This window comes from Siphateles boraxobius, unplaced genomic scaffold, assembly GCF_051911475.1.
Source record: "Siphateles boraxobius isolate OS27281-9 unplaced genomic scaffold, OSU_SipBor_1 12, whole genome shotgun sequence".
NCBI classification, from domain to species: domain Eukaryota; kingdom Metazoa; phylum Chordata; class Actinopteri; order Cypriniformes; family Leuciscidae; genus Siphateles; species Siphateles boraxobius.
This window is the reverse complement of record NW_027508722.1, coordinates 11,664,734-11,678,094: the sequence shown is the minus strand read 5'-3', so window position 1 is coordinate 11,678,094 and position 13,361 is coordinate 11,664,734. Positions and strand designations below refer to the sequence as shown.

The 13,361-nt window shown below is 37.3% G+C and overlaps 1 protein-coding gene across 2 annotated transcripts in view; it reads right to left on the bottom strand.

The window, feature by feature from the left end:
• snrka (SNF related kinase a) overlaps positions 1–13,361 on the bottom strand; it is a 66,828-nt gene that overhangs the window by 11,085 nt on the left and 42,382 nt on the right. For both annotated transcript variants that reach the window (XM_077207831.1, XM_077207822.1), the window contains exon 3: positions 12,137–12,278. In XM_077207831.1, the coding sequence (XP_077063946.1) occupies positions 12,137–12,278 (142 nt within the window). The remainder of the gene's footprint in view (positions 1–12,136; positions 12,279–13,361) is intronic.

Genomic DNA, 13,361 nt, shown 5'->3' with positions numbered 1-13,361 from the left:
AAAAGAGCTTAAAACAGAAATCAGAGAGACACTGACAAAGCCGGAAGACAGTTAAAATGAAGGAGGAATCAAATAAAATGTTCAAAATGCTCATTTATGAATTTGAAATGCTGCCAACATAGCAATTATATTTAATGTCAACAATAAAGAGATTTAAACATTTAGGGCCCTATCTTGCACCCAGCGCAATTGACTTTGTACACCTGATGCATAGCGGACTTTTCCGTCCACAGACGCACATTGTTCAAATTTATTTATTAGGTTAAACCACTTGAGATGCACCATCTCGTTTTCGAGGGGGTCCTACTATACATCACAACCATCACCAAAGAACAATAATAAAATAACCAAAAATACAATTATACCTTTGTCAATATACAGATAGACAACAACAAACACAACACACAAAGAACCACAAATACAGAGCAACGACAACAATAAGTAATAAAAATAATAATAATAATAATAATAATAATCACATAAAATATAAAGAACTTTACAACCTCTAAACGGTCAAACTGACCAAAAATACATATAATTAAATTAAAAAAAATTGTATGTACATGTATCACAAAATGATAATACAATTAATTTGAATGTATGATATAGACAATGTGTCAGCATCCTTCATTACATGAGCAATCAGCAAAAAAATATTTTGGAAATTAAATATGAAGGGTGAATATGGATTATTTAATTTTTAATAATGAAAATGTGTTTGAAATGTTTTTAATTGAAATATTCACAGCTTAAATATTCAACCATGTTGAATTTCAGCCCATAAAAATGCAAACCCTAAAAATACAATGCATTAAAATGCAAGCATGGTTAATGCAATGCCTATTTTTTTTCCAAGTAGTGCAATTCAACAGGCTTTTTATTTCAAAAACATTTGAAATTATTTTACTTCCATATTTGTACATCAAAGCTTAAATTTAAAGCAAAACCCAGTCAACATGTCACATTGTGATTTGTCATCTTGCTGCAGTGGGCTCAGCATTGGATTCATGGACTGACTCTATCTCTCTATGATGTCAGACTGCTGTCAGCAACCACTTCCACACACTGCACAGATCTCCAGCATGGCAGGCAACCCTGATAAGACTGCTACTCAAGCCTAATAATCACTCTATCGCTGCTGAACGCTCCAAAACAGTGGAGCAGACCGCTAGAGTTTACTTACAGCACACATGCCATCTCATATTTGGGACACATGAGAAGGTTTATATGCCCAACGCAAAAGTAAATGTCTACTGTTCAGGGGGAAAAGATATATAAAAGTAAAGCACAAATGTAAGGCCCCAATATACTTCCACAGAAATCAAAGAACGAACCGGTGACAGCATTTCGAACAAAATCTGGCCAAAACGAAGTTCGTTTGAAGGTCTTTGAAAACAGCTTGCCAACGCAATTTTTTTGGAAAAGTTTACTCTGGCTGTTTAACACCTTTGAGCTACCATATCGATTACAAAATAGGTAGGTGTGTTCTGTGGCTCTGCCTTCTTTGACATGGAAATCTTCTTCAGATAATTTCTTCAGTTCAGTCTGTCAAGGTCAGACGTGAGTAAAAACATGAACACACTGGAGAACCGCACTATTGAAAGTGACACTGTCACTACATTTCCATGTTTAATACTGTAAAGCAGCTTGCTTTAAAGCAGTGGTTCTCAACTGGTTTGGCTAAGGGACGAACCACATTTTCCATGGTCATTAAGCCGTGACACAATATTTTTAGGAATTTGATCATATATAGCCAATAAAAAATTATACTAAATTGAACACTCCACGACTCAAAATGGTCTTGCAACCCGCAAGTTGAGAAACACTGCTTTAAAGCAATCGATTGTAAAAAGTTATAAATAAACGAGAGCTTGTACAAACACAAACATATAGCTATGATCAGAAGCTTTCTTAACAGCTGTTTTCTCACCGCTGTCATCATTATGTGTTTATTTTGTTATTGAGAGGAGCACGCAGCACTAACATAATCATCTAAAAGCTTCCCTAAGATATTTCAAACTTATTTTTAAGCAAAAGAACGAAAAAGAACTTTGCCGTGAGCATATCGAGGCCTTAACACTTCAACTTCAGCAGAGATTTGTAAAGGTTAACCCTCCCCACAACTGAGAAATGGGCACTTTGATTGTTTAGTCTAAATTTATCTCCTGTATCTCTGCTAGCGGAAAGGCCATCACAGGAGGAACTGTGGAAATCTGTTTGGAATGTTTACGCTCTTCCCGAGGCTTCCGAGGATAATAACAGCAGATATCACTGCATGTAAAATAACAGAAGACACAACATCCAGCACACAAATGTAGGCTGTAGGCTGAACAATACAAATGATGCTTTCTTGTTGTGTTGCACCAAGAATATGGATGAGATCCACGTGCATTTCAAAACCCTCTTTCTCTTTAAAGAACGTAGGAATGTAGAGTAAAATAAAGTGACCAAATAATGATGAATTATTCATGTTAATGATGGTTGACATTAAAATGGTGGCAGATGGAAGCAAAGTGATGTTGATGAGCCAACCACTGCTTGTACATGTATTAACCACATGGTGTGCTGGAATGCCTATCAAATTCATCTGTGATTCTGCAACGCCTAGAAAGTAAACGACCGACAGCAGTCACAGGGGTATAGAGAGGGCTAAATCACACAGCGGGCTCTTTTTACGGCCAAAATACACCCTGAACGTGTATGTCAGTCTTAAACACTGCAAGTTTATGCACCATAAGCCAAACTAAACACAGAAGCAGGAATAAAATAAAGTCACAGGAGTAATTTGCAGAAGTGCCCCGCAGGGTTGGACGTAGAGCAGGGCACACCCTGATGAGAGGAGATATTAAGACAAAATGACAGATAGTGCAACTAGTTCTAGTTGCTGAAGAATCTTTCCTTGTGTTGACACACAGGCCAGGGTTCCTTTTTTCCGTTAACAGTGTTTTTAAAGACCAATACAATAATTTAGTTTGAATTAGATTTTCATTTTTTATCATTTCTGCTTGCATTCAAGTTTAATTAAAATGACAATTTAAATTTAAAGTTTTAGTAATCTGTGTTGTCGTCATTTTTATTAATTGTTTTTATATGACTATATATATTTTTTTTTTTTTTTACTAAATGTAGTTTTTAGTATATTTAAGCTATTTTAGAAATGTTGCCTTGAGAACTAGCATTAAAAAAAAATCATAAAAACTTTAAATGATGTGGAGCACCTTTTGATAAAGACTGTCATGAATGAAGCCCAGGGAAAGATTTAGCCAACATATTGCACTTTTCACATTTTCACTGAAATTATTTAGTAATAGGTAATAACTGGAACAAAACTGGAATTTAGTATTGTCTTTTATCATACTTCATACCTGTCTCATATTGCACAACTTAATTACATTGCCTTCTGTGTATATGCTGCAGCAGTTCAAGAATTTTTTTTTTTTTTTGATGGTTAGTGGTTTTTGATGGTTAGTTTTAGACAACGATGATAGCTCTAGGCATTATGGTGCTTTGTCATTGAATGATACGGGGTTTCACTTTTGGGAGTGGGGTTTCCACTGTGTACAGTGCCTACCTGGTAATTTTTTAGTACCACCTCAGTTGAGGTTCCAAGCAAGCCGTACCGATACTAAAATATGACGTGTAAACACTGCAGATCACTGATTGGTCAGAGTGAATCGTCACTACCAGCATCATTGGATTTGCAACACGAGACACCAAACCCGCTATGTTTCAATAGTCAGTAACAGCCACAGCAGTATAATTTGTTTGCATGACTTTTTTAAATGACTTGATTTGCATGGAACTTGAAAAAAGAAATGGCTGTACATGGTCAGTAGACGAGGTGAAGACGTTCCTCTCGTTGGTAGCCGAGGGGCGGCAGTAGAGGTGGCGCAAGTATAACGATCAGTCTATAATCCCACACACTTTGAATCGGTACTAAACTGCGGTGGAAAAGTGCCTTTAGTGACGCTAAATGGAGTTGTAAATGTAACGATATATCAAGTTTACTTACGTTTTTTTGTTGTTGTTTTTTTCCAAGGATGTTTAAGGAAGTATTCTAACATAACGGAGAAAAAAAAAACTTTAAGGTTTATTCTTATCTACTGGACATTTAAAGGGCTTAAAAGCTTGCTTAAAAGCATGCTTTTATTAATGGAATGTATAAACATAATGCTGAAAGGTGAAGGAAATCCTTACAGAGAAAACCATAAGTTTCTATAATATTGGTTTTAGTGGAGACAGTTTGCTGATAAAGCCATAAATTACATTTACCACACTGCACTGTAACAGAGAGCATGTTTGTGCAGCAGATACAGTTCAACCGTGAAAATCAAAATGACAAACACTAAAAAATATGGAGAAAAAAAAAAAATGAGAAGTGTGAAAGCACAGGACTAAAATAGAAAACTAATTGAGGGACAAATGAAAATGAACAAATACAGCCGCTAATGGAATGCTTACATTTTTACATGCATTACTTGTTCGCATTTGAAGATGCCGAGAGAGCTGCACATTAAATGATTATCATCCAATATTACCATATTTATTAAACTTCCAGAGAATAATAATAACAAAAATGAATTTGAGGACTATGAAAGGCAAAAACTTCAAAATGTTAATAATAGAAAAAATAATTAATCACGCAAGATACAAGAAATTAGAAAAATAAATAAAAATCCTGACACGGACACCAAAATAACTCATAAAATTGTTTTGGTGGTCTTTGCTGAAAGAAGGAGATTCAGCTCAGTGGACTTTTGGACCAGACTGGATCTCCACTGAAAGTTCGCTCACATGCCAACAGCCAATTAGCCCAGTGCTCTCCATGTGAACATTTCCACAGCTTACTGTGTTAACCTTATTAACATGTACTAATGTTGGCTCTACAGGTCTACGTTGTGTTGTTGCTTCTGACAACGTATGCATAAACAAATAAGTATTATGCTTTAACACCATGTAGTACTAACCAGATGCGACAACATGTAGTTTTGTTATTTCTGCGTTACAAATATTCATATTATCAAAGAAGTTGGTGATTACCTTTTGAAAGTAATAAAGCTTGTATCGATTACATCGTTACGCAACAGGGTAGCGAGAAGTGACTGCTAAAAAAAAATGTGATGTCTTAATGTCTTAAAAATCCATTGCCAACGTCATTCGTTCAAAACCGCTGATGCATCCAGTAATGAAACGAGTGAAGTATTTAGGAGTGATTCGTTTAATTATTAATTCAAACAGTCGTAAAAATAATTCATTCAGACTAATTAAACGTTTTAAATAGACTGCGTCAATTAACATTTTGTCAGAACTCTAGTTAATTACATGTTATTTTGTTGAGTTGTCTGTTCAGAATAGTGGGAGAATCGTGATCTCTGTTTGAAAAAAATAGTGATTCTCAATTTTACCAGAATCGTGCAGCTCTAAAGCTGCGGTTTGAAATGAGTAGGTTACTAAACTAGGTTTCTCTGAATTCATTCTGATGCAGCTTTGAATAACCACCTCAACATATTTGTAATAGGTCACAATCTGTCACCTTTACAAAGAGAAAACCTTAAATTCCTTTCATTCTAAGAGTAGTTTGCATGTATGAATGAGTTGAGTTTATCAATTGCTCTTTACGCAAATATTTACCACCGGTGAAACCGGTTTTGTTTCTGTGCTAAACTGGCCCAACTGTTCGTTTCCAACCGAGCATTGTGTGAAACTTTTAATTGCATCCCGCTGAGAAACGACGTCAAAACCCAACAAGTTTCCTTACCCCGCAGCAGTTTCCACTTTGTTCACCCCGAAAGTGATAATGACAGGATGAAGTCTGCAGCATTATCATAACACAAGCTTGTTTGAATGAGTTTGGTACTTAAATTTATCTTAAACAGAGACTGTGATAAACAGAAAACAATAATCCTGTATAAAATATCAAAAGTATGCACAAAAGGCATAAGGATTAAGGATGTGCAAATAACATAATTGGCTGATAAACTTGAGAGTGCAATATAAATTGTGTATATAGTAGGGGTGTGCCGGTTACTATATAACCCTGAGACCGATGGTTATAGTTGAACACCGTCATTAGAACTCTATAACCGCCAAAACCGTGTTATTAAAATATTTTTTACAAACATTTTTTATCATAGAGAATGTTTAAATACTAATATCAGCTTACGAGGGAAACGGAGGCGGAGTTAGTGGTGCTTCGGAGGCTGCTGCAGGAGATGATTAGGGAGAGGTCTGTGCCCCTTTACCGATCAGAGCGCGCGCTGACATGGAGTAAAGCCTTGTTTATACTCGACGCGTCCGCAAGAGCGCGAAGATGCGCGCAGCAAAAATGACGCGTTGGGTGCGCAAAACCGGCAAGACCCCATTTCACTTGCCTATGTGCACGGCTTTTTTTGTAACAGCGCGCGTGGCGCCGCATCCGAGGTTGAACGACTTCAAGCCGAATCTGCCCGAGCATGTACATCTCACCGCACCGGCACCCAGTTTGCGCGTCTAAATTACAAAGTTCATTGCAACGTTTTTTTTGTTAAGGTTTTGTTTACTGTGTGTGATTTATTTAAAACAAAGCACGTTCATTGCAACTTTTTTTTGTTTTGTTAAGGATTTGTTTACTGTGTGTGATTAGTTTAATGGAAAGCACATTCACTTCTAGTTGTCTTGCTGTTAATTTTAAATAAACGTAGAGCAAGTAGCTAATGAGTGTCTGCTCGTTTATTCAAACTAAGTTGTCCTATAACAGACGAACGTTGCAACGCATTCCCCCCGGACAACGACGGTTATGTTACGAACCGTCACATTTGACTCGCGGCATAACCGTCATCACCGATTCTGAAACCGGCACGCCCCTAGTATATAGTTATAATCGAAATTATTCAACCTCCATTGCAAATCAGGTTTATTGGCAAAATTAAACAATTGCAGTGAACAAATCAAACAAGAGTAATTGAAATAGCTCAACACAACAAATGTTTCAAGTGATTTCCCCAAATTCAAATGCAACTTTTAATGACTTCCGCAGTCTCAAAATTATTCAACCCCCTGAATAGAATCCCTCACAACAACATAAATCTGCAAAACAGGTGTTGTCTCAAGCACACCTGATGCAACTAAGAACTTGATTGAGCTAGAACACATGAAATATCTGGACTGGCTAGGTTTGTTGATTGTCACTTTGACTGCATGTTAGAAATATGGCTAAGTCGAAAGAATGGTCCAAAAAGTTAAGAAAAGAAATCATCGCCCTTCACAAACAAGAAACAGAATACAAAAAGATAGTGAATGCACTAAATGTTCCTAGAGACACCGTTGGAAGCATAGTTTGCAAGTTCAAAGTTAAAGGAACAGTGGTTACACTAGACGGACGGGCCAGAAAAGGCAGCTATCAACGGCTGCAACCAGATTTCTGAGAAGGCAGCAAAAGACCTGCAGCAAGACTTGATGGCAACAGGCACTGAGGTTTCAGCTGCACAGTAAGGCGTGTACCAAAATGCATGTCAGAACTCCAAGACGTACACCACTACTGACCCAAAAACACAAGAAAAGTTGGCTCCAATTTATATAAATAAGCGTAGTGTTGTCAAAAGTACCGACTTCGGTACCGAAATTTAAACAATTTGACGATACCAGCATTTCCCTCTAGCATTTTGAACACTGTTGAATGGATTCTTAAATACCCCTGGTTGGCCATTGCGTTTACATGCTTAACATGTTTCTGATTAGCCATTGTGTTCAACACTTCAATAACATGTTGTCTTCACCGAGCGCTTACACAGATACACACGGGAGCATTTGAAAGGATGCATCAATCAGCGGATCCCTAATATATCCACTGATAGATGGATCTGCTTTCAAACGCTCCTGTGTATCTGTGTAAGCGTTCGGTGAAGACAACAGGTTTTATTTTTTCAGTTTTGTTTCATCGCTCCACTAGTGTTGTCAAAAATCCCGACGTCAGTACCAATGTAATTTTGAAAAGACTAGTACAGCGATGAAACAAAACTGGAACTTTTCAGCTCTACGGATCAGCAGTATGTCTGGAGGAAGAAGAATCATCTGATGAAAAGAACACTGTCTAGAGTTAAGCAAGGTGGTGATGCTCTGGGGCTGCTTTGCATCCTCTGGCACTAGAAACCTGCAGCGTGTGTAAGGCAAGATAGATTCACTGAAGTATCAGGAAATCCATGAGAAAACGTCATGCCGTCAGTGAGGAAACTGAAGCTTGGGCATCATTGAACCTTCCAACAGGACAACGATCCCAAGCATACCTCAAATTCCACCACGGCTTGGTTGCAGAAGAAGTCCTGGAAGATTCTGCAGTGGCATCACAGTCACCTGACTTAAACCCCATAGAAAATCTCTGGTGGGATTTGAAGGTGGTGGTTGCAGCACGCAAACCGAAGAATATTACTGAACTGGAGGTTATTGCTCATGAGGAATGGGCTAAGATTCCTCAGAATCTGCCAGAAGCTTGTGTCTGGTTATACATCTCGTTTGCAGCAGGTCATAACAGCCAAAGGGTCTTCTACTGAGTAGTACTAAAGATGATTGCAATGAAGGAGTTGAATAATTTTGAGACTGCAGAAGTCATTAAAAGTTGCATTTTCAGTTGAATTTGGGGAAACCACTTGAAACATCTGTTGTGTTGAGCTATTTCAATTACTTTTGCTTGATTTGTTCATTGCAATCAGCTAAAAGTCTGTACATTTTGGCAAAAAAAAAAGATTTACAATGTGGGTTGAAAAATTGAGATTACAACTGTATATAGCTATATATATATATATATATATATATATATATATATATATATATATATATATATATATATATATATTACATAAACATAAAACAAAAAATATAAAAAATCAATATCTAAAGCCAAATTTTGCAATGTTTTTTTTCAATGGTTTGGTGTTACACAGTGCAATGTCTTTGAACAATCTTTTAATAATTAAGACATCAAATTTGTATTGATTATAATTTGGGAGCAAATACTAATACACGCAATTAATTGCAGTTAATCACCATATGTCGTGTACATTAATTTGCATATATTGCAAAACAAAAACAGTTACAGCTGGAGAGACTGTTCAAAAGATATTCCAAGATAAATTTCTGCTCAAACAGTGGCAGGGCATGTAAAATCACACAAACTATTTTGGATCAGATTTTAGCGTGTGTCCACCAGCTGGAAATATGCATGTGTGTGTTCTGCGCTGTTTCTCTGTGAACAGACTTTCCATTTAAGCTATGATATAAGCACAGTCTAATTTTAGCTGTTGGCAGTAGTTCTGAAAGATGTTAACACTAAACATGTGTGCTCACAAAGCCGGACAAAGAATTGAAAAAAAAACAAAAAAAACACTTGCCTGACAAGCAAGTTCCTGAGGACAGACCGCAACAGATAGCTAGAAGTGTTAGCTAAACGACACAGTTTGAAGTGGAGGGGGGGAAATATGGTGAGTGAATGAGAAAGGTTAGTTCTGGCTTCTGTAAAGATGCCCGGAGCTTATCAGTTACATAACCGTGCTGTTTGACTCAATACAATCAGTCTGGCTGCAACAGCCTATCATCACAACGCAAACTCTGACTCCGGTAAACCAATCACAAGCACCCTGACACCCAAAAATGAAAATTAGCCCATGATTTACTCTCCCTGAAGCCATCCTAGGTGTAAATGACATTCTTTATATTAAAAAATGTCCTGGCTCTTTCAAGCCTTACAATGGGAGTCAATGGGTATATTTTTCAAAATGGCTCTGTGGGGGATAATAAAGGTCGTCTGAAGTAAAATATCCATATTTAAAACTTCATCGACTAAAAGAACTAGCTTCCGGCAGACGGCCGTACGCAAGTCGACTTGCGCCAAAAGTGTAACCCTTGACGATCAATGACGTAGGATGTAGGAGTAACGTTAGCTTTGACGCCTCTCGTGGTTCAAACAAACAGGGCTGGGCAACAGCATTCGTCAATGCGTTTTGTGTCAAGTTCGAAGTATACTTTTTTGGCGTAAGTCGACTTGCGTACTGCCGTCTGCGTCAGTTATTTTAGTCGATAAAGTTTTAAATATGGGTATTTTTCTTACATGAACGAATTGCTTCAATTCAGACGGCCTTTATTATTGAATGTTTGAAAAAAAAAACATTAGATCATACATTTACAAGAAAGATTCAGAAGAAAATCCTATTCACCACGGAAAAAAACGGGGGCAAGAAAAGCATTAGCCTATACTCACCAAAACTACTGATTATGTTTTAGACAAAATCCATCCTAATTTCTTTCCTAAAAAAAGACTTCAATTACTCTGGTGTACAGGTTCCTTGTGCATTTCAATCCCAACAACCTTTTCTATCGCCATCGAGGCTAATGTTGAAAGTCGAGTCTGTCCCGTCGTATTTCTGGCATAAGTTTTAGTTCGCTTAGAGTGTTGAGAGTGGTAGGGCTGATAGTGTTTGCTCGACAGAAGCAGTGGACACAGCTGACCCATGCTCTCACACAGAGTTTTGAAGGAAATCAATGAGATCAGCGGGACTTTTGCCTTCAAAATCATTCGTGGCATACATTACAGTCAGTTCTGTTTTTCCCCAGACAGATCGAATAGATTTCCGTGACTCTGCGTTAAGCTGGATAATAAGGGATTTTTTCCAGTAGTATTGAACCTGCTGGGGGTCGAGGAGGGAAAGAAACATTAATTTGTGGGTTGAAAAACTATTAAATCTACAGGAATGTATTTTAGTTTATGCAGTTCGCTACAGATGCGGTTAGCTAGCTCAGTCTCTGACTACCAGTAATAGTACGCGCTCTGACCACCCAATCAAAGGACGTGAAAATGCCGACGTTGCTGTACGCCTGCGAGATGGCCCCGGTGCAGTCAAATCGAAATCTGATTGGATGATTAAATCTGACTGATTATCTGATTGGTTAAAACAACAGTTTCATTTTCATTAATTTTAAGCTACAGGCGCCCACACTATTGATGCTAAAGGCCTCAAGGCAAATTTATTTTACCCTTGCAACAGATGATAGGTCAAATATAATTGGATAAAAGCGCTAAAATAAATATACAATACTGGAAGCAGCGGAACCAAGAAAAAAACTGAGATTAAGAGAATGGACTATTGGGAATAATTTAATAATCATTCATCGAAAAAATAGATTAAAGTGCTAGTCAGTGATTCTGATAGTGTTTAGGCCAGCAGAGAAGGCCTTGCTGGCCCTGACGGCACACCACTGTCCAGGACACTGAATACTAATATTTGTTATTTTAATTTTTTATAATGGACCAAGGATCTGCCTAGCCAGTGTCAAGGACACGTTTGCTATTATAAACATGTCATACAACTATGTATATACTTGTGGTGTCCACAAGCACTTGCATTTCTGGGTTAGAAGGTTATAAACTATTTTTCAGGATAAAACACTAGACCTAATGCTGCTACTACTACAACTACTTTCTAGTCCATGTAAAATGCTATAGGTTTAAATATTAATTCATGCTGTCATAACTGTAGGGCTAATAGATTATTCCCTCTATTAACTGCGTATGTGAATATTATGTAGATCTATTGTTTACATCAAATTCATGCTTTATTCATCAGTCCAATCCATTTAATGGCTTGCAACCATAAAAGTCTGCGTTTAGCTTTAAAGGGCATCTTTGACAATGGTATCTTATAAAAATGAAGATCATAATCCCCATTACACAACCCAAAATACATAATCCCCATTATACACCCTAAAAGTATACAATTTGGCCCCACCACTTTTGGAGTAGTGATGCTACCCTTGAATTAAATTATTAATTGCAATTATTTGTATGACAATTAATAACTGCCAAAACTCATATAATCGTGACAGCTCCACATAAGACCTTTTCAAACTAGTCACAGAAGGAGAAAAAAAAGTCAAGCAAGACAGATATTTCGATTCTGGGAAGGTCATTCCAAGTCTGTCTGAGGTAGCTTATTAACATCCATGTCAACAATACTGTGTCTGGCTTTCTAGATGATGAATGTACGATGAAATGCTCCAAAAAGCCATTGTGTCTCAATAGCCTAGGGGAAAAAACGTCAACATTCAAGATGCAGGAAATGCCAGAGATGATCCGACTGGGTCTGAGAAAGAGGTTAAGGCAGTGACTTACTCTTTGCAGGCGTTGGAGACGTGGGCAGGTACAGTGTATTTGCAATCCATGATCATAGTGAGGGTCTCGCTGTCGTTGGCCTCCTGGAAGGGGGGCTGACCACACACTAGCATGAAGAGGATGACCCCTAGACTCCAGATATCTACAGGGAAGAGGGTGACAATGTCATCAGCCTTTTCAACTGATTGTTTCATTCATTAAAACAGTGATGCAAATCATCAGAGAGCCTTCATTGCTTCAGGACGGCAGAATGAAACAAAACAAAATGTAATGCATAACACATTTTTTTTGTGGTTGACACCTTAAACCGGTTCAAGATAAGCGTGGCTGAGTGCATGAGTGCATGTCAAGGTCTACACACCTTCAATGACAAGCAAGAATTTGGCAAAGAGTAACTTCTGGCACATTATTTGCATCTATGGTAGGGGTGGGCGATATAGCCTCAAAATTACATCACGATATTTCAAGAATATTTGCGATAATGATATTTATGACGATATAGAATAAAAAAAATAGACCTTTTTTTTTAATTACATTTATCTCACCTGGGCCTAAATGTTTGCTCACTCATTTTGTTGTTAAGAGTTTACACAAAACAAGGAAGCTTGATTTCAATCTTTGAATTAAATTGAAAAAAGTAGCAAAATTTTATACACAATAATAATAGATACAAATAAAGAGGAATAAAGAGAAAACTTTTTGGGTATGTCTAACACTAGTATTCAGAAATACTACAGAAATTGAATAAGGTAATCAAATGTAATATAACATTGATAGTCTTTTAGTCTTGAGTCCTGACTAAATCAAATACATGGGCTATATTAGTTCTGATTCCTTACAATTAAAGCTATCTTTTGTTGTTTTGACGACAACATTAATGACAGACACATATGGCTGCTGTCACTTTTAGAGCTAGTGCACGGATCCATTACTGTTTTCATTATACTGTCAGTCACACTGTCATGTGCGTTTTATGCTTATTTAAGACATGACCGACTGTGTTTACGAGTATACTAACCAAGACCGTAATTTTGACACAATTTTGCGTGCTTTTTTCCTGTTAAAGCGATATAATCCTCAAAAAAGAACTTTTGTTACTCGCGAGCTGTTTGTGAGTCGGCTTCACTGTATGTAGGCTATGTATGCAGAGTAAACATCTCTCTGAGAGTGCGCGAGTAATAGATAGTTTTTTAGATAGATAGATAGAATTGCTTAATGTTTAAAC